This window comes from Chaetodon trifascialis, chromosome 16, assembly GCF_039877785.1.
Source record: "Chaetodon trifascialis isolate fChaTrf1 chromosome 16, fChaTrf1.hap1, whole genome shotgun sequence".
Taxonomy (NCBI): Eukaryota; Metazoa; Chordata; class Actinopteri; order Chaetodontiformes; family Chaetodontidae; genus Chaetodon; species Chaetodon trifascialis.
Genome location: NC_092071.1, coordinates 8,651,963 through 8,673,898, shown reverse-complemented (window position 1 = coordinate 8,673,898; position 21,936 = coordinate 8,651,963). Strand labels below are relative to the sequence as shown.

Genomic DNA, 21,936 nt, shown 5'->3' with positions numbered 1-21,936 from the left:
GTTTACCTCATCTCCCCCCAGTCAAACTGTTATCGTGGGTACTTTTTTGTTAGGTAACATTGTAAGACAGGTTTACTAATTGATTTGAGACTTTACAAGTTATGTGGTTACACCGAAGCCTCCATTCATTTTGTCTGTAGACTGAAGACAGCAGAGAGCCATTGTGCTCACTAACAACAATACTGTCAGTCAATATGCCACTTTCTTTGACAAGATTTATTTTTGCTTTTTTTGGTGATGTGGCAGCAACAGCAGCACCCAGAAGGTGACTTGTTGGACCAGCATTCACACTGTTGAGTAGAAAAAAAAAACAATACAAGGCTACCAGAGAACAACCAACGGATCATTGCTTTTGAATGAGAAAAGCCAAACAATGAAATCCTGCATGACAGTAACTTGTAGTATCTAATTTCAACATACAGAACAGGTAAACTTAACAAAAATCCTTTCCGTCCTTTCAAACTGACAACATCATAATCCAGCAGTTACAATTATTTGTAGCGGAGAAAATGCACTGTTTGTCATGTACAACTTGGAACAATCCATGTTCGTTTACATGTGCCACTGTATCTAAACCTTAATTAGACATACTGCAATATTTAACATTATCATGACTGCTGGGTGTATTACTAGTTTTCTTACTCACAGCCACTTTGCTTAAAATTCTTCAAATCTGACATTCTTAGCGTAAATGCTCAGGAAGTGCTGAACAAAACAATCTTTATCATAATTGCCATCAAAGCAACACAGAGAAAGCAGTTTCCATCCCACGCTCACAACTTTTATGTCAAGTAGTCCATTCAATATTAATATTATGCAATATTTTTTATTCAGAGAAAATGAGAACTGACATGCCGAGGAGGCTGACTGATGAACTTTACTGATTAGGGATGCTGCTGTCTGTGTCTTCAAAAAAAGAGGCTACTGTGCCATCAATAACAATCGCAGAAGAACGACAGAATTGGGGGCGAGTAGCAGGACAGACGGAAGTGAAACTCAGGCGTGGCAGCTGCAACAGTTAGTCAATGTCCATTTCGGGGAGCTTGTTCTCCGCCGTTCCCTGTTCCGTGCCTGCGGAAGTGGTTTTGTCTGGGTTGCATGGCTGATTCTCTGTACCCTCCTGCCCATTGACGGGCCCATTCTCTGTCTTCTCCTCCTTCGGAGGCTCCACCTTGGGCTTGGGTTTGGACACCACAGGGTTGCAGGCTGAATAAAGCTCCTGAGCAGGGAAAAAGAAAGCAATTGTGAGAGGAAGAGTAGAAAAAGATCATTTTTGCTCACTCGATCTGAGTTTTTAAATTAAATTACGTGGATTTCGACAATCAATTTGTACAATGAAGACATTATTATTTCACACATCTTTGCCTTGGCCTTGACAGAATGCAGTGTTGTGTGTGTGGCTGAACACACTCTCAGTACCTTAATTTTGGCCTTAATCTCTCCAACTTTGACGACTGGTTCCAGAGTGAGGTCCTGGCTGTTCTGCTGGTTCATTTTGCTGTTCATCCAGACCATGGCATCGTTCACCTGCTTGTCCACCCGAGTCACCTCCAGCTCATCCAGGTGACTGTACTGCTCATCCTGTTGGGAGAAGCAGGTAAGTGATGACATCTGTTTTGTGACCGTTCATCAACAATTTGAACTACAGAAGCATTAACTGTTCTTTAATATGCTTTAAGGCAATCTCTGTATTTACAGTATTTTACACGTGACCTACAAGACACCTAATATACACCTGATATACAATGAATAAAAGCATTGAGAGCTGTTGCACAAAATCTAACTGAGCTGACTCTCTGTGCCAGGTTACCTTTGCCTTGTAAGCTTCAATGATCTTCATGTACAGCTGGATCTGTCTGCCAAGCTCCTCAAATGCTTTTGGCCTCTCCTCAGCTTCCAAGTATCTCTCATGAATTGGTTGACCAAATTTCTGGAAAAGGGGATAATCATTAGGTTTAGTCAGCCAATCATCACCACTTTTTCTATGAATATCAGCTTTATATCAAAACACAGAATACGGCAGATAAATATATTTTGTACATCACAGTCATCTGAACAAGCAGGGTGTTTGCTTAAAGCCCCCGCACACATGAGCTCCACGTTAAATCCGTCATAAACTGGTGTTTTGTCATCTGTTACTCTGGATACAAAGCTGTAAAGTGAGAGAAGCATTACTGTTTCTCTTAGAAACAAATGTCCAGCCACACCCTCCATGCCTGGTTACCTTCAGTTCAGCTAGTCTGTCAATGTAAACTTGTTTCTGTTGGTCCTCTCCATCCTCATACAGCCAGTTCTCTGTGTCCTCCAGTTTTAAGGAGAACGCGTCACGATCCTGCATGTTGTCCATCAAGAGAGGAGAAGATGAAATATATACAGTATGTATGAATTTAAGATTAAAACCCACCAAAAATTACCATAATATTGCTCATTTCTACCGAGCATCTGCTAACATGTATTATATTGGCATATACAGGACTCGAGTGCGGTCTATACTCACAGCTTCATTCACAAACTTCTCCAGGGCGCCGTGCAGTTTATCCCTCATGTCGTACACGTATTCTTCAACACAGTTCTTCGCGTCATTCCTCTCCTTCTCCAGCTTATCCTGCATGATCATCTTACCCTGGAAGAGTCACAAAGAAGGTGTCACTGATTAGAACGTAACATTATCATGACTGATTCTACACACTTCCTGGTAATAGATAATAAACCTTTAATAGAGAACATAATAATAATAATAGTAAACTGGGTAAAATGTTCAAATCATGTTGTTGTCTAAATGTAAGCTTGTGAAGATTAGAAGTAGGAAAAGTCTCTATAAAAGTTAAAATAACTATAATTCGAAATGATTAAGTTGCCGACAGTCATTCCTTTGTGTTTTAAAAGCTAATGAAACCAGGACCGGTGAGTCTGACGAGCACATTGCTTGGACAAATACCATGAGTGCACATGAGACATTCCTGGTGATTTTTAGAGCATTACCTCATTCTCCACAAACATATTTAGTACGTCAGTGGACAGCTGCCAGTGCAAATTGTTCTCTATGGGCAGCTCCACTGTCTTCGTTTTCACTTTGGGCTTCTTGGCCTGAGGAGGCTGGTCGTTCTTCTTCTCCTGCTTAGCGTCCTCCGTCGTCTGGAAAAAGAGAGATGAAAATCTCTATGACACTATGACATACGCAAGTGCAACTTCAAAATTCAATGTTTGTCAATTTGGATGATCTTATTATTCTCTAAAAGATGGTCTTAAAGCAGAGAAGCTTCTTAACTGCGATGCTACAGTCACTGCGTGGGGTCAGATTTTATTTTGCCTTTTGTTTTGTTTTTTTGGTGAAAACATTAATTTCCGTCCAATTATCATCACTGATTCTTTGGAGGGTTGCTTGGGGGGCTGGAGCCCATCCCAGCTGACAGGACAGGCCGCCAGTTCAGCACAGGGTGACACATGGAGACAAACAACCATCACAGTCACACTCACACCTACAGTCAATTTAGAGTTATCAATTAACCTGCATGTCTTTGGAGTGTGGGAGGATGCCGGAAACTCACACAGACACGAGCAGAACATGCAAACTCCACACAGAAAGGTCCCTGATGGCCAGTTTGAACCAGGAACCTTCCTGCTGTGAGGCAACAGTGCTAACCACTGCACCACCGTGCTGCCCTTTGTTTTTCAGTGGGTACATGTGGTAAAAAATAATAAATGTCACATTTATATATTTTCTCCAAATGGCTTTGCAAGGTTCCATTCACACACACAACACACTCAAACACAGATGGCGGTGAGCTACCACGCAGTGTGCTGGCCTGACCATCGGGGGCAGTTTGGGGTTCAGTGTCTTGCCCAAGAACACCTCTTGTCCACACGACACGTGGATGTGGACGTGATCAGTGGACAACCATAACATTTGAAATAGTCATTATTCTCTTAGTTATTGTTCTGAATCTTTATTGTTCTCTTTAAATGTTTTTAGTGGGGTTACTGTTACAAATTTCCCTTGAACTCACTAAAACAGAAACAGAATACTGAAATGTTCAAATATAGTGATTCTTTCTGTATGTGCAGGTGTGTGTGCGTGCATGAAAACGCACAATATCCTTTGCTGAATGCCAATTTTGCCATTGTGAAACATAAAACATGTAAAGGAATATAAAGTTAGGAATTCTTAATGGTCACCTTAGTGCTGGGCGATACAGCTGAAAACTATTTCACAACAATTTCCATGTGATGCCAGAGCGATATTTCTCCTGACGTGCCATTTCCATGAAATCCTTATATTCTCAATCTGAACATGAGACCTAACGTACCATCATGTAATGCTTAAAAAAATAACTAAAAACAAGGAAAGAGAACAAGCAATTCTTGGTCTTGATTATAAATTCAAACAAGGACACTCTGGTTCTTAATTGTGTACAGAATCAAAACTTCATTGACAGTATGGTGATTGCCTTATCGCCCAGCACAAGGTTACCTCCATCTCCTCAGCTTCTGATTTCTTGTCTCCGTTGTCTCCAGCCTGAGGTTTTTGATCTTCCTGGTCCACCTGCATTTTGTTCTGACACACGGTAACAAAAGAAAAGACATAGTATGTAAAAGGTATTAAAGACACACATGTTTTTTTATGGCTGACGTATTTAACGTTTGATGGCATTGATACTGTCTTCACCCTCCTCATAATTAAGAGGCATTACTATGAGGAAAAAGGCCAGCATGAATGCAAATGCAGTCCATCAGATGGCTCTGGAGTGCACATTAACCAGCAAGGCAAAATAAAATGCCAAACAAATTCCAAAGACATGTTAGAGAAATAAATCTAACCCATTGAAGCTTGTTAAGGCAGGACATATAAATTCCAGAGTGATGACTATTAAAAACGGGTGTGTGGCCAGATTGACACAATGGGATCTCTGTGGGGAAACACAAGGCAAACAGCATACAACAAACCAGGGGTATCTCTGTCTCTCACACACACCCACACGTGCACGCACACACCGTATATCATTCTTCTTTTTGCCCAGTGCAAACACACGGTACGCACCTCCTCCTCCTTCACAATCTGGTCCGTCTCCATTGGCTCTTCTCCCTCAGCTGGTTTCACAACCTCTACTAGTGAGGCGCTCGAGACACTGAACACACCATGAACGTTGACCCGAACTTTCACCTTGACCTTTGCACTCTCCCCAGACGCCTGAGGAACCACATTCTGGACCAGGAACTGGCCTGTAGGGTCGGAGGAAAGGGTCACAGGTTAGAATAGTGAGATTATGCTCTTATTAGAATTGAAAGAGCAAATAAGTTGAATTACAGGAAGAGAAATTGCATCTTTAGTATGATATCAAACTTCTTGCAACTAAAAGCTGAATACAGTTGGTGATTAATGTTTACATGCTTAAAGGCTGGCATCATTCTAATTGCAAAGTAGCTGCAACCACTCAAAAGTAGGAGCTAACAAATCTAACGAGGAGCGGGAGCATATGTCAAAGTTAAAATCAGCTATCTCCAAGTCATTCACAAGAGTCACACTTGGAACTTTACATTTTCCAAAGCAAAGTTTGGCAGTGAGCAGTTGACATTATATTGTGATCAGCAGAGAGAAGAAAAGAAACTGACAGAAGAACAAAATAAAATAAATAAAAGGGATAGTGATAGAGTGTGGGTGAAAGCACGAGTCAACCTTGCTCGGTCATTCAACAGATGGAGAGAAATGTGGGATTTGAAACGATTCAAAACTGATCCTGTGTTGGCCTTTTTCCTCCTCGACAGGCATGTAATGTCTGTATCATTTATGAAATAGATTCCAAGATGAGGTTTTACATCAATATATGAATTCACTTTGGTGGCTAAAACAAAGTATACTTTGTTTCACTGCTGTCATATGACAGTTATTCATCTTACATAGCCACAAATAGATGCATTGCCTCATGCTATGCATTCCGCAAACAGCTGTGTGTAACATACAAAGACAGAAATTTTTTCCCTCATTACCCAAAATTAATGCACCCACTAGCCAGATCAAGACGTTCACAAAAAAGCCAGTGGTGTTTGTGGGAAACGCAGTCTTCCTTCTAGGAAAAACTACCACATTTGTCCACAGGGGCCGCCAAACTCAACATAAAAGGCAAGTTCCTTGCAGCTGCTTGTAGTTATTTATTTTTATTTTTTTTAACAAAACAAACAAAAAAAGGACTTATTCCATACTTTATGTCCATACTTATTGTCCACAACATATCTCTTGCAGAAGTTGAAGTTGCAGTACCTATAGAGGTGTTGGGGTAGGGCAGCTCCTTGGGGTTATTGTAGTAAGCTTCAAGGCTGAAGGGCTCTTTCCGGAAGAAGGTCAAAACTTTGGAGAAGGGAGCTGGGTGGCCCTTCGGGAAAACCTCACAATCACTGTGAAGACACAGTCAGTGGGACAACAAAAGTTCAGACTCTTACAACTTAGATCCAGGTTTTGCAGCAATATGTGAAAATCACCATATTTTACAGAACTGTACACTACTTGGGATTGCGTCATAATTTAGTGAAATGTCAGTGCAGCTGGCAGAGACTGAGTGCACAAGGTATAAATGGACTGTGGGTGTGTGCAGGTGTGGAAGAAAATCTTGTAGCACAAGTTGGTGGCAGCACAAAGGTCTGACCTGCAGGTTTAATATTGAGGATTGTTGAAAACAAGACTATTTCTGAGTAGTTTCTGATGGACAACTAAAGTATAAGGTAAGGTAAGTATAACGTGGAACTGTATTCTTCCAACTCCACAACATTGCCCGTGTCCGCCCATCTCTTTTTCAGCCGCTGAAACCCTCATTCACGCCATTGTCACTTCCCGCCTAGACCACTGTAACAGCATTCTCTTCGGTTCCACCTCCGAAGCTCTCAATTAACTCCAGTACATTCAAAATTATGCTTCCCGACTCCTCACTCAAACCCATTCTGACGACCACATCACCCCCGTCCTCCAGAACCTCCACTGGCTCCCCATCCCTCATCACATTCAATATAAACTGCTCCTCCTCACCTTCAAATCCCTTCACAACTTCACCCCCTCCTACCTCACTGACCTGCTTCACCCATACAATCCCCCCCATAGCCTCCGCTCAGCAGATGCCAACCTCCTTTCTACCCCTCTCAGGACCAAACGCCGGAGCTGTGGGGACAGAGCCTTCTCAGTTGCTGGCCCCACACTCTGGAACTCACTCCCCAAATCCCTCCGTGACTGCACTGACCTCACCACATTCAAATCACTCCTCAAGACCCAACTCTTTAGATCAGCTTGTAATGTTTGAATTGTTTAGATGTTTTCTTTTTTTGTTTGTTCTTGTTGTTTTTGTCTTGTTTCTTCTTCTCCACTTTGCTTTTATTGACTGTGTTTTAATTATCCTGTATGGTCTTAATGTATTTATCTGACCCTTCTCCTGTAAACCATCTTTGAGCATTGTTAAAAGCGCTCTACAAATAAAATGTATTAGTTATGTATTAGTATTATTATTATTATTATTATTTTAACACGGCACAGAGGAAAAAATGTAAAATCAAAGCAGGATATCGGTTTGTAAAGCCTGATGTTCAAATTAATTGGGGTGATAAATTTTCCTGTTCTCCCTGTGAGACTAAAGAGCTCACTCCTTATTTGATGTTCTCAGGTGACACTGAGATCGTACCTCAGTCCCTCCTCGGCGGCTGAATTCCATTTTAGGGAGATGGCGTAGGGGACAACATCTGTAATGGAGAACTCTCTGACTTTGAATGCTGGTGACAAGATAGCACACTGAGAAGAGAAGAACATTACATAACACAAGTTAACAAGTTTTGTCTTGAAGTCACTTTCATGTGACCAGGAGCAAGAATATCACTGAACAATACAAACACTGAATTTCCAACCATGAGATAAAAGAAAAACGATATCTGATTTGCATTTGTAACCAGACATAAAGCCAGTAACACGTGCATGTATCAGATTCCTCCCAATGAACCAAAGCATCAGTCATGACAGGTGAGCTGTACCTGCAGAGCACAGCCTCTGGCAACAGCCTCGTCTGCATTCAGGGTGGTGCTCAGCTCTTTGCCGAAGAACTTGCTGATTCGCTCTTTGATGGCAGGGATTCTGGAGGCACCGCCCACGATCTCCACTGCATAAATGTCTTCCTTTTTCAGCTCTGGATGCAGGAAGCAGGTAAAATAATGTTACAAAACACGCTTGTTAAAGTTTGCAGCTTCACTCAAATATTCAGACTAAACACAGGGCTGATTCTGAAATAGCAGTGGGAGCAGCACAGCGTTCTTAAAGCCACACGTGTTGTGACATCCACGATGCTTTTTCTTCAAACACATTACTCCACAACAATTAAAACTACAATTCTGGTACACCCCAATAGATTTTTTGCTAAGTATTTGCCACATGGCTGCTCCAAATGGCCAAGCAAGAGCAAGCACAGATGGGGAGAAAGCAAGAAATGATTAAAGGAAAGGCAGGAAGGCTGGCGTGCTGCCAGTGTCCGGAGGGTAGGGCTGTCTCAGTGAGAGCACGTGACTGAACCTTGTCTGTGTGGGCGTGCATGTGCTGACAGGGATAGTCCAGCTGCTTTTGAAGTCAGATGTACTCACTAGCTTGTTCCATGACGCTGCGCAGGGGACCCTCTACTTTGGCCAGCAGCCCTGCACACATCTCCTCAAACTGACCTCTGGGGACACATGATCATAGATTATTAATAGACTCACACACTTACTCAGGAACGGTGTGAGACAGGCAGATGGATGCTGGGTACCTCTGACAAAAGTCATTTCTAATTATATCAGCACCATTTTTTATTTGTGCTGAGCTAAAACAGCCCTCTGACATGAGTCCACAGATAATAAAACTCAAAAAAGGCTAGTGTTTCTCAAGCCCTCATTAATAAATTGTTTGTGTTGTACCTCTTGTTGACCTTTCAGTTCTGAAAATAACTTTGCATCTCACCTGTTAAGTTTACCGGAGACATCGATGTCATTCATGAAGCACTCAATGTTGAGAGGGAGGTCCGAGGAGTTGGCACTCATCAGCTTCTTGAGCTTCTCACACTCTTGGTAGAGTCGCACCAGTGCTCGAGGCTTGGACTTCACATCCAGCTTGTACTTCTTCCCAAACTCCTCACAGAAGTGGTTGACCAGGATGTCATCAAAGCCCTTCCCGCCGAGCTCTGAATCAAACGCCGTGGCCAAGATCTGACAACGGAGGAAGATAACAGGGTAAATATTTGAAAGTGATGGCAAATTATCAAACTACTGGATAAATATTTTAAATCCCTGCATATGTCTGTGCTTAGGTTGAATGCATACGAGGTTTCAATTAAACAAACTATTTGGTCTTTCTATTAAATTCTCACATTAGTTAAGAAATGGTAACTGTTTTTGTAAACGAATCACTCTGGTTTTGGCCTCATTTGGCCCAAAATACAGTCCTAGTTCTGCAGATTAAATGTTTTTCGCTAATAGGTTCCATCCTAGCCTGCACTGTTTATTACTGCCCACATGAGGAAAAAAAGCCATTAGCAACTTTTTGGGGCAAAACTGACAAGCACATAATGCCGTATCATCATAACCTGCCCTGCTACCTCTCACCCCTTCAGTACTGCGTTTCAAAATGGACACGAATTATTCATTAATCACCTTGAGCTTTCCCTTGTTGAAGGCACAAACTGACACCTGGTAACCCGAGTGGCCCAGGTCCACAAACACCACTATCCTGGGCTTCTCCTCTGGAGCTGGCAGGTCCTGCTTGTAAATGCCATATGCCAGAGTCACTGCAACAAACAGGTATAATCTGGTGTTAGTTGAGAACTCAATATTCATTCATTTCACAGCACAGTGTTATAATTATCTAAAAGCCCCAAATGGGATGAACTAGTTACAATGACTCAGGTGTTGCCTGTCTTGCAGTGTAAACCACGTGTCAGCGTACCTGCAGTGGTCTCATTCATTAGTCGTAGACAGTTGAGGCCTGCAATCTGAGCTGCGTCCATGACAGATCTTCTCTCCGCATCAGTGAAGTAGCTGGGGACCTGGGGGGGAATGTAGTGTTAATACAAAACATTACTGAGTCTCAGTGAGTGAAGGTACTAGTGTCGACAAGTCTCAGAATAAGGGATTTACATGTAACCACCAATAACAAAAAAATATACACATGCTATTACTGTAAGACACTGATAAGATGCCAAAGACGTCCAAAATGAAGTGCCTGCATCACAAGATGTCTGGATAATGTTACCATGTCAGATACTCCGGGTGCCAAAACAAAACATCTCCTTGTGGAAAAGCTCAAGGGCTAAATTTAGCTATTGGCTACGGTAATAATAACATGTTATCCATCTCCAGGGCTGACGCAAACTGTAGATTTAGGACGAGTGAAAGTAACAGCCTCTTTGTCGAGATCTGTAACATTACATAACAGATGCTGCTGGTGGATTCATATACTGAGCACAGCAAGGAACACACACACATCCCACTCTTCACCAACAAGGTGCAAAGGAGGAAATTAAGCTTTCAGACAAGACATCTGGTGAAGTGCTTTGAGCTCAAAATGTCACATGAACAGGTGGTAATACATTTAAACACCTTGGAGGCAGCTTTCTCCAGGTATTTTATAACCCAATCTACTTGAAAATTCAAGAGGATGACATTAATAGCTGCCACTCAAAATAGCAGGATGTAAATGCAATGCAATATTTCATTTAAGTGAAGAGAATGGCAGAAAGTACAGTAAGTAAGGTGAGTCACGCATTTCTTGAAGCCTTGTCAGTGCAGTGTCACATCCTTAAATAAGCTGTCTGCAGGAATCCGACAAGAAAATTAACACCTCATTAGACATTTAAAGCCAATTAGATAAGATATGTTGCCACAAAAATATGACGTCTAGGTGGACCTGGATAAGCAGTCAACGAATGCACTGCACAGACAATTCTATTTAAGGAGTTTTTTAGATTTTCAGACACCCTGCTGAAGCCGTGAAAGCATTGCAGATGTCTGCAGAGATGCTTACCGAGATGACACAGTCTGCAACCGGTTTCTTCAGCGCACTTTCAGCAGTCTCCTTCAGTTTGGTCAGCAGCATGCCAGTGACCTGCTCGATGCTGAACACTTTCTCCTCCTCCATGTACATCACCTGGAGTTGACGGGAATTAGAGAGAGGTTCATTCTTCAGGCAAATCCTTTAAATAGTTTATGAATAGCTTTCAATAGCTATGAATTATACATAGTTTTCATTAAAAATGAAAAAGGCCACCACAGTTTCATTGACGGCCTTTTAACAAAGTGAGAGCTCATAAAAGAGGTTTTTTGTAACAACCGGTTGATGCAGTCTTCTCGGTTTTGTCATTTCCTCTGCGGTCCTGTCACATTAATTATCTCCACAGGGACACAGAATCATGCCAGGCTCTGTGTTTGCAGTGTGCAAGCTAGGCATTGTCATTTGTGTACATGCAAGAACTTTGGGTATGTTTTGAGTCTTGCTCTAGCTATCTGATGTCTGAAATATTTCACATTTACATATTCAGCTGATTGGTTCACAGACACTGGGCAACCGTCAATCTCTTATCACAGAATAATGCTGTGAGACAAAACGCCAAAGAAAACAAATACCACAACTTCAGAGAGACGAAGCAGAGACTGTTTTTTAGGATAAAAGCAGGGTGGACAGGATAGAAGCAGAAGATGATGAAGAAGAGCTATGATTCAGAGGAAAGAGCATTACACGAGGCACTTCTTGGAGCACAGCAGGTAAGAGGAGGGGGGGCAGCACAGTCAGGAACAAGACGTTGTGTTTTCTATGCTTTCTCTCTATTAAATTTCTTATGGCTGTCCCTTTTTCGTGATTACCCAAGTTCAGCATACAGTGTCACTGATATATACAGCATCCGGTGGCTGAGAGTGCTAACTCAAGTCTCACTTTGGCATTTTGTTAGAAATGATTGCTTCTTTTTCTCCCACTGCTGGCGGCTATGCCCATGTATTCTCTAATACAGCATAGCACAGAGGTACCATAAAATCCTTAACCTTACTTTTATACCGGTGGATCCAGAGGGCATCTGTGCCAGATTGTACACCAAGTTAGACTTGGCTGACTGAACATAAGGGTCTGCAAAAGCCCGGCCATGGAATCGCTTGAAGCCCTGTACTGTGTTCTGACAGTTGGTCACCACCTGAATGTGATTAAGGAGGCAAAAAAGGAGAAAATAAAATGATGTTACAACAATGAGCATAAACCGTGGTGCATTTTCAGTGTTTCAGTGCAAGGATGTTAACAGGATGGATGATAACAGGACTGAGCTGATTTTACCTGGCTCTTTGCAGCAGCTCCTATAGAACGATTTCGTGGTCCAAATGATACAAATGACCTGAAAGATGACAAAAGAAAATGTTATGGTAAGGTAAAATAAGATAAGACAAGATAAAACATTATTAATCCCATGCTGGGGAAAATGCTACAGCCAGCAAAATATAAAAGACCAGCAAAAGCAGCAAAAAGATCAAGATAAAAAGGAAACAGAATACAAAAATCAACTGTGTATATATACATTATGTACAAGGTTATAAGAATACTGTTGCCAAACCTGACATGCTATTACAAGCAGGCAGTCTAAGATCCTTGTATAATCGACCATTATGTGAATACACCCAAAATCAAGTCAGATTCACTTGTCAGTTGGGTCTCATGCCAACACATGACAGGACATCTCAGAGCCCAACCCACATGAACCTGGACAGACTGTTTCCCATGTCTGCAGCAGCAACACTAGCAGTTTGTTTTTGCTTGCACATAAGTAAAATTCAATGTGAAATATGATCAGGGTTTCAGCTTTCTTCTGATGTTTTGCATAATGTAAAAGTGAAATCTTCCAAAATGCATAATAACGGATATAGATTTTTTTTAACTATGAAAGATCAGAACTTTTTTCAAAGAACGCCCTGTTGAAACCAGGACCGTGACAGCATGCAGGCTTGTTGAGAGCCATCTTTCGCTGTTCACAAAGTGTTGTATAAACACAGTCTGAAGTGGTGTGGTCAGTCCACTTGTATGCCAGTGGGCAGTGGTCTAAACATGCCTGTCATCGTCATCCGTGTCAAACACAGATGTCAGAGCTACAGTCACTGTCAACACACAAGTCCAGTTGGTTTTGTCAAAGATTGGCCAACACAACAAGTCCCTGAGGAAATTGGCTCAACAGGCGCTGGGCCACCTGCTGACCCAAGAACAGAGTAGTGAGTTGTAAGATGTGGTGTTTTGTTCTTGTTTTTTTTTTTTGCTAGTGAATGACAGACCACCAGAACAAAAGAACATTCAGAGAAAAGTTGTTGCAAAATTATTAAAACCATTTTATAGATTATTTTACAAACTTGTGGACTGGATTTGGAGCAACACATCAGGCAACAATATTCAGGTGTGAGACAAAGATCTTCCTTAGACCTAAAGAGGATTTTACAGATCGAAATGTTGCCTGTCTTTAAAAGAGAAATAAATTATTTATTTGGAGCCTAACAGTGAGCAGACCCTCCTCCTTTGTACCAACAGTCAAGAACCCAAATATCAGGATATATTAAGAAACAGAAAGAAGCAAGCCTCCCATCATCATTTTTGATGGAATCGGGAGGTGTTATTTTCACACAAGTAGATTTAAAATTAGTTCATTTAATTTTAAAAAGTCAGAATCTATTATCTTTCTGTCAATTGACTAATTTGGTAAATCAATTATTTGTTTAGTCGTAATTAGTTTGTAACATGCGGGCTAAACTCACCAAAAACCTTGATCAATGTTTCCGTTTCATTTCACAATAAATGAAAACTTCAGAATATACTTAAAGGCTCCTTGAATGTTTTGTTCACTACAGACCAAACTGTATTATACACACTATACACACACGCACAAACTTTTTCCTACAAAAATCACCCTGTGTAATACATTGACTTTTTTTTGAATGACTTTAAAAATACTATTCTGGAAGAATGATTTTCAGACTTTTTTATATTGTACATACATGTTTTTAATACATTTCCATATTCCTCAAAACCTTCCAAGACTTCAAACATATAAACAGGACAAAAAGCTAAATATCTGAGATAGCGCTAAACCTTTTCAAAATGAAAATTTTATAAAGATGTAGTTTAGTAATTTGTTATAAACAGCCTTATCTTGAACTTTTTAAAAACGTTTCCTTTATAACACACCCAAACATACCAACACCATTTACAGACAACACAAAAAGACCCCTTCAAATTCATTAAGATTATTGTTCCTTAGATACAGCAGGACTCACAGGTACTGTGGGTACAAAGTGTGCCGTATCAGTCAAAGTAGCCGAACTTGGACAATGTATGAACAAAGACCTTTATGACAGCTTTTCTTAATGAATACTCTTTTTATGTCTTAAAAATATATTACCTTTAGCACAAGTCATTGCTAAGAATTGCTAGAATATTCCAAACAGCGATTTGCTTCTGTCGTCATGGTGTAAGGCGCCCAGTTTGCCGCACGGGGCACACCGGTTGGTCGGAGCTTTCGCCTTCAATATATAGACAGAGATGGGGGAGCACCGCCCGCTCGTGATCGCCGGACAACTGAAGCCCGTTTTCAAACCGTACAGTACAGTTAAAAAAAAACAAAACCAAAAAACTATAGGCTTAGCTAACTGGCTAGCGCCATGGTTGGTGGGTGAACAACGAGGAGTCTGAGTTACGGATGAATTATAGATGGTTCCACGTTCCCCATAAAAACATTAAGAAACGTTTCACTGATTTACTCATACTGAACGGCTGACTGATTAGCCAACGCAAGACATAAGGACACAAGTTTAGCTAACGCTAGCTGGTAAAGCTGTCACGTTATTCACGTGCGTTACCCCAATGCCGGTGAGACAACCATTAGACAATAAAAAAAACCCTCTCAGCTCAAGCCATACCTCCAGAAGTCCAGTCAATAATAACTGTATTTTAGGTACTTACGGTGTGCATCTGTCGCTGTACTCATTAGCGACTGTCTCGATCCCTCCGGCTCGGGCTACAGCTACATAGCAGCTTTGAAAGCCCAAGTCAAATCCCACCACTGACATCTTCAGCGATACGACAGTTCCGAGCTATAACGTTATTTCCAACTGAACTTGGAAAACTAAAACAAACGTAAAGCTGCAGATTTAGAAGAGTGTATTAAAAGTCGGGTGAAATAGTTGTCTTGCGCTATGTTGGGCAGGACTACCGCTACTTGTAGTCATAATCCACACTGATGACTGTTACCGGTGTCTGTGATCTGTACTGGCACAGTCGAGTCATCGCGAGATTTAAGGAGTTTTCGATATCTCTGGACCTTTCTATAACCATGTGAAGGACGGTTCTCCAATAGTCGAGGTTTTGCGAGAACCATAAGATGCCTCGAAATCTCGAGATAATGTCGGCGCTTGAGATTTACTGTAAATTCATGTAGAACAAAGACAGCATCGACTGATTTACTGGGTGATCCCTGGGATCAACTCTAGGTGGGAAACCAAAAATAGACTGTGCCGTATGAGGGTGTTGAAAGTATGAAGTCATATTTTACAAGCCAGCCGCACAGTTTAAACTCTTGAGTGAACAAACCACAGCTCCACATTGCTTTTAATTTAGCTTTTTTTTTCTTCCTTACATTATAATGATTAGCATTTATATCAGCTGAAGTGATTTTATTCTGTTGCATAACAATACACACAAATGCAATCCAACATAGTACAAGAGATGCCAAGACAAAGAATAAAACCAAACGAAATAAATGAATTGTATTTTATAAATTGTTATAGTTAGAATTAATAAATGAAGCATTAATACAAGTCAGGACCATTTAAGATAAAATACTGGAGGTTTTATTAAAGGATGACGGTAGAGTATTTTCCCACTGCAGTAGCCTGCCCTAAAACCTCTAAAGTCTCTGCCAAACTGAATGTGGTCAAAATGTCGATCAAATGCGTAAATCCCATCGGATTTGATACCTGGTGCTGCATTCTCGTTTTCTGGGTGATTGATAGTGAGTGAATTAAAAACCCCTGGCAGTGCAGTGCAGTGCAATCCAGTGCCGTTCTGTTATAAATGCTGCTATTGTGAACCTTTTTATTGTAATTGCTGTTGACGCTGTATAAGCCAAAACTTTGGCTGTGATTTGTGGTGTTATCATATTAGATTGCATTACGCTTTATTTTAATTCGAAATGTTAATGATGTTGTCAAAATAAACACCAGTGCAACATAAAGTATACAGCCTTAAAAATTTGAAAATGAAAAAGTTAAAAGAACGAAAAGAAAGAACAAAAAGCCACCCTTTAACACCCCTGAATATGTAGAAAAATAGATAAATGGAACTAATGAAGCACTGAATATACAGTATATAGATGCAGCGAACCATCGCTGCCAACAGTGGGCACTGGTGCGCATTAAGGTTGCCGGAAATACGTACTGGCCCGATACCAATGAAGAAGAAAAAGTAAACCGCAACATGGCGACTCCCATGCATAGAATAATAGCCAGGAGACAAGCGTGAGTATAATCTAGATAAGTAGATGAAAAAGCGTCTTTTTTACCGTTTTGTGAATGTTGTGGTCTTTTAAACACAAATGGCGATGAGTTCGTCGAGCTTCGTGTCAGATTCAGGAGGGAAATCACGGTCCCTTCAGCCCACAGGGCTTAATGGGAGCACAAATGCGCCGCGGTCTTTCTCTTCATTACAGAATTATTATTTAATTGTTTGTTTGTTTTCTGTCCTCAGACATTGACTAAGTCTTTGAACGCGTGCCTGTTGTGTTTCTATACCCAAAATAACCTGTGAAAATTCGGCTTATTTGAAATTATAGTGAAATTTCACAAGTAACACTAACTAACTGTGTGTTTTTCCAGTCTAAGTTACACGTTGTCGACTGAAATATTTGTTTTATGGATGTTTCGCCTTAGGACTGAGTCATATGGAGATAAACCATCACCATAATCTTATTTTCATATCAACACATAGCTTGCCACAATATCAGTTCAGGGACCACCTCTGATCGTGATCTTCACATTGCTGAAGAAATAAACTGAGCCTTGGCTTCATTTTCGTATTAAATGGGAAAGGCCCCTCAGGAAAATCCTGCTACTGTGGAAACTGATTGGTCAGACGTTATAGTTTTACAATATTACATTATTCATCTCTGTGTTTAGTGTCTTAGTCAGGGCTCAATGGCTCAAAATGATCAAAGTAGTAAAGCATTTATTTAACCAGCCATAGGCCCTAGAAAACAAAAGAATCCAGCCTCTTAGGAAATCATTACAACTGCAGTTGTTGTTGTTGTTGTTTAATAAGATAAGCTCATAGAAATCAGTATTTCCTTTACAAGAGAGACCTGAGTATAGCAGAATAAATAAGAACACAGATCACAACAGAGCCAGTCACACACAGTACACAGGAACAGCCCTGAAACAATTCCAAGTTTTATTTCATCCTTCTCAGCAGATGGAAAATGACAGGACAAGATTGTGGAGGTTGGGATGGTTAGATGGAGGTCGGACAGCATTCATATAGATTGTTTAGTAATTCATTGCCAAAGTTGTCGATTGATTCAGGACTCGTAGGAGAAACGTGCATGCACATACTTCAGGAAGTGTGACTACACAGACCGTATGTTTAAATTAAAATATTGGAAAGCATATTGAGAAATAAAATTCAAACCTCCAACAGTTCTGTCAGCTGCAAAGCTGCACTTTGCATGGAGATAGCTCTTGATAATCAGCTAACACTCAAGTGATGACAAGTAAATGTACCTGTGATGATTTTTGTTTTGTCACCTGTCATCGTTCAGCCTCGTTCCGATTTGTCTGTTTTTTCACACACAGGGAGGCAAACAAACAACATGTGCGTTGTCAGAAGTGTTTGGAGATGGGACACTGGACCTATGAATGCACTGGGAAGAGGAAATACGTGCACAGGCCGTCACGAACAGCTGAGATGAAGAAGAAACTCAAGGAGAATGAAAACAAACCCGATGGCATCACTGGGTAAGGTTTACCTCTGGTGACAGAGAAACACGTCTTTGCTGATTCTGTTTTATTCCACTAAAATACAAGTTTATGATGAGAACATACATTTACAGTTCTGTCAAGCTGGTCAGAAGAGTGATTGTCAAAATGCTATTGTTTGATACAGTGGGACTTAATGTCACTGTTTATGGGTTATTCACTGCTTCAGACTGTTCTCAGTGTTACACATTGAATTGTAGTAAGATATAAAATTTCATTTCAGCATTTTCCCAGAAAAACAACTTGATTGGATCATGTATTTAGAGCTTCAGAAGCATGAACTGTCTGTAAGATCTCTGCAAATATCAGTCATGTGGGTAGTTTGTATGCAAAATGACACACTATGATGCCAAAAATCCAATTTTTACACCATATGCACCATTTACAACATATGGGTATACAGATGAGGACTGGAGTTTACTCTTCGGATGTGCAGATCTTGAGGAAAACAAAAACCCCACTTAGATAAGACTTAGACATAGACAAGAACAACTTGCCTGCCGTTTGGCTCAATACTCATGGTGTCGCAATTCAGAAGCCTCTAAACAGTGTGGAAGCTTGTGTTTTCACCTTTAGGCTATACGATTACCTGCTCTGCTAAACAGTCTGGATTAGGTGGGCGTCCACACTGATGTGATTTTCATGGTTGTCTGAGTCAGTCAGGGAATTGGACTCATCAGAGGAACACAGAGGGTCTCAAACTAAGCCGAGGTGTCATGTTGTAAGACTCTGTGTACCATGGAGCACTGGATAATTTAGTGTGTAGATTAAATAGAGATACTGTTGTACTCAGAAAACACACAGAGTAATTAAGTTTATACTGTGACACTGTCATTGTACAAAAACTGATCCGTTATTGCTCTTTGTCGCCATCTAGAGGATGCAATGATAAATACAGCATCCTGCATGAACAGCTGTTTGTCAATATTTCCCTTTCCTATCTGAAATTGATTTCATAATTACTGTCAGTACTTGAGGTGGAATTAACAAGTGTTTAAAGCAGCAGTCTGCACATCCAGCTGTCATGGGGAGAATGTGTTTTCGTCTGCTTTGATCAACAACACGTTTTCTTACTGGCTCAGCTTATTGTAAGATCATGACGGCTGTCGCTTTTTTCTCTTTACAGACCAGGAAGAGAAGGCTCCAGTGAGAAGAAAATTAAAAAGAAGTAAGTGAAGATGTTTTTTAAACCATATATTGACAGTGTTTGGTGTTTCGGCTCCACACAGTGCTTTTTTGTCCTTAGGTGTGAGTGTGAGCGTGAATGGTTGTCTGTCTTTGTATGTTGCCCTGCAATCGTCTGCTGACCGGTTCAGGGTGTACCCCGCCTCTCGCCCGTTGACAAGTGGGAAAGGCTCCAGCCCCCCTGCATCCCCAAAAAAGGGATAGTCCGTATAGAAAATGAATGAATGAATGAATGTTGTGCCTGGACATTTTAGTTTGTTTGGCTCTGTCACTCAAGGGGATGATCAGATCACGGATGAGTGGTCGGAGTCACATGAAAGCCGTGTGAGAGTCGTAGTCGTGTGATTTCAGTTTGGTGTGAAAATCTGCTCGGGGCAGGGTGTCAGGGTGTTGGTGGAGGGTAGGCGAACTCCTTTGAGGTATTTGGTGTCCCACGCTTGATTCAAAACCTCAGTTGTAGAAGTATGAACATTGTTGAGAGAGGTGTGACTAACAGATCCCTCTAGTGACAGCTATGAGCCACGACAGTTTGTGAACAACTGATAGACCAGCAGTAGTAAATGCTTTAATATGTCCAAAGATTCTACCATTAAATCTTATTGCAATGCTGATGGATTTCCCAAACTATGCTTCATTGTTCATAAGTTCTGTGTTTTGCTTTTCCAAGGTTAGGTTCCCATTGAGAATCACATTTTGGCAGCAGGGCTTTTCACAGCAAACATTTTGACTTGTTATAGTGGGAAAAGCCCAGGTGCTACAAATAACTATGAACAAGGTCTCTGCTTCATTCAAGTGTCCCTGAAAGCCACCAGAGTGTTGCCTTGCAAGCATCTGCACACAGTGTTTTTTAATCATTCCCCAATGAATCACGTTCGTAGAACTTCTTCCCAGCAGACATTGTTTGATTTGTCGTAGCAGGAAACTCAGAGGTGGAACTAATAACCTCAACGATGGCTCGCTTCCAGAAGTTGTTGCAGTGCTATGCAGTAATTAAAAATGTTCATAATGTTATTAGCTACGCCGGCTGCGTTAGCCAAGTCGAAATGTCAGCTGTGACAAAAGGTCTGCTCAACTTCAGTTTCACTCCTCTACTCCTTCTGGAAACCACTTACTTGCATTACTGTTATTATAACTTCTGGTGTCGTGTCATGTGAGGTTGCTTTATTTGTTTTGGAGTGGCAAATCAAAGGCTGGTGACTGTGGGGAAAACTAGAGGTGTGGCTTTCTCCCTCATAAAAGACACTTGATTCTAATCTGATTGCTTTACTATACTGGTCTTAACAATGTCCAGAGGGGAAAAAAAAATAGTGCATGGACAGATAATGTCCCCCGTTTGCCCCTATTTCTCTGTTTAAGTCAAACAACCCAACAAAAAGTTGGCATACTGGCAGTTCATGTCATTTCACTTTGAAAGCAGGTAAACAAAGCATGTCAGTGTCACTGAAGAACAGTCAACCGGGCAAAAAAAAGCAGTTCAGAATCATCTTTTCTTCTCGTCTCCTCTGCTCAGTGACGGTACAGCATCCAGACTGTACCAGGTACAGCCTGAGAACTCAATAACAATACATGCTGTTTCCTGTGCTCGTGTTTTTCCTTTGCACCCCGCCACTTGCTCTCAGGGCTAAAGACTCCAGCGACAGCAGCAGTGATTCAGCCGGCTCCTCCAGTGACTCATCGTCAGACAGCAGCGACTCCTCCAGCTCCTCTTCAGATGACAGCGACAGCAGCAGTGACAGCGACGATGACAGCTCTTCCTCATCCTCCTCTTCCTCCTCCTCCTCTTCGTCCTCAGACAGCTCAGACTCGGGGAGCAGCAGCGATTCAGATCAGGGACCTCCAAGGAAGAAGAAAAAGAAGAAATGAATAAATACGTTGGAATGAGTTGGTTTTCTTGTTGTTGTTTGTTTCTCTGAGTAATTTTAGCTGTTCCGTTTTTTGTTTTTCTAATCCATCATCGTTGGTTGGATCAGGCTGGATAGGACATCTTTAGAGGTGTAAATGTAACAGCTGCATGTACATGCTTGTACATTAAGGAAATGGAGCTTAGAGAGAAGAGATTATTTTGGGATGTCCATTGTGTCATGTTCTGTTTTCAAAACATATTTCCCATGTTTCTTCTTTTAATGTGATATTTTCTCAAGTTTCTAGTTCTGAATTTTAAATATATCATGAGCATATTCTTGCTCAATTTGTGATTTTGTACTAAAGTATATTTTTAGTCAAACTTATTCTGTACAGCTCACAATGTTAACAAAGCAACAATCTCCAGTGTAGGAAAGACACTGATGTGAGACCTTTTGAAGGGCACCGAATTAAAAGTTCTGTTTCTGAAATTCTGAATTAGTTTGAAGTGAGGAGGTGCTGTTGCTATGACATTGCCGTTGCTTATTTCATTGTAAAATAAAATTGGCTTGTTTTTAAGGCTCTTGCACATTTGCTGTTGTAAAAAGTTTTTTATTTTGCTGAAGAGAAACATGTTAAAATGGCTTTAAATATATGAATTTTAGCATAAAATGGTAATGATTTTGTTGGTATTTGCAATCACAAGTTTAACTTGTTGACCCCTGGACTACCAGGCCCTTGATGATGACAGCGATGATGATGAATTTGGGTGTGGCAGACCACAAAACTGTCCATAATGCTGCAGCCCAGTCATCAGAATGTCACATGTCTGCAGCCCGAGTAACTTGAAGTGCAAAGATTGCATTAAGATTAATG

At 41.0% G+C, this 21,936-nt stretch overlaps 2 protein-coding genes across 2 annotated transcripts; one reads left to right on the top strand and one right to left on the bottom strand.

Moving 5' to 3' along the window:
• Positions 1–196: 196 nt before the first annotated feature.
• hspa4a (heat shock protein 4a) lies at positions 197–15,290 on the bottom strand. Its single transcript, XM_070982708.1, has 19 exons — positions 14,969–15,290; positions 12,308–12,365; positions 12,030–12,170; positions 11,012–11,134; positions 9,935–10,034; positions 9,643–9,776; positions 8,954–9,198; positions 8,602–8,678; positions 8,002–8,153; positions 7,659–7,765; positions 6,257–6,390; positions 5,039–5,220; positions 4,472–4,555; positions 2,983–3,135; positions 2,498–2,623; positions 2,225–2,332; positions 1,811–1,930; positions 1,420–1,581; positions 197–1,219 (listed from the first exon to the last, which is right to left on the bottom strand). Exons 1-19 carry the CDS (start codon positions 15,073–15,075, stop codon positions 1,019–1,021), a joined length of 2,514 nt encoding a protein of 837 aa, XP_070838809.1. The 5' UTR covers positions 15,076–15,290; the 3' UTR covers positions 197–1,018.
• Positions 15,291–16,451: 1,161 nt separating this feature from the next.
• On the top strand, positions 16,452–21,639 carry zcchc10 (zinc finger, CCHC domain containing 10). The gene is made up of 4 exons (XM_070983175.1): positions 16,452–16,521; positions 17,851–18,012; positions 19,160–19,201; positions 20,838–21,639. Exons 1-4 carry the CDS (start codon positions 16,481–16,483, stop codon positions 21,079–21,081), a joined length of 489 nt encoding a protein of 162 aa, XP_070839276.1. The 5' UTR covers positions 16,452–16,480; the 3' UTR covers positions 21,082–21,639.
• Positions 21,640–21,936: the final 297 nt, after the last annotated feature.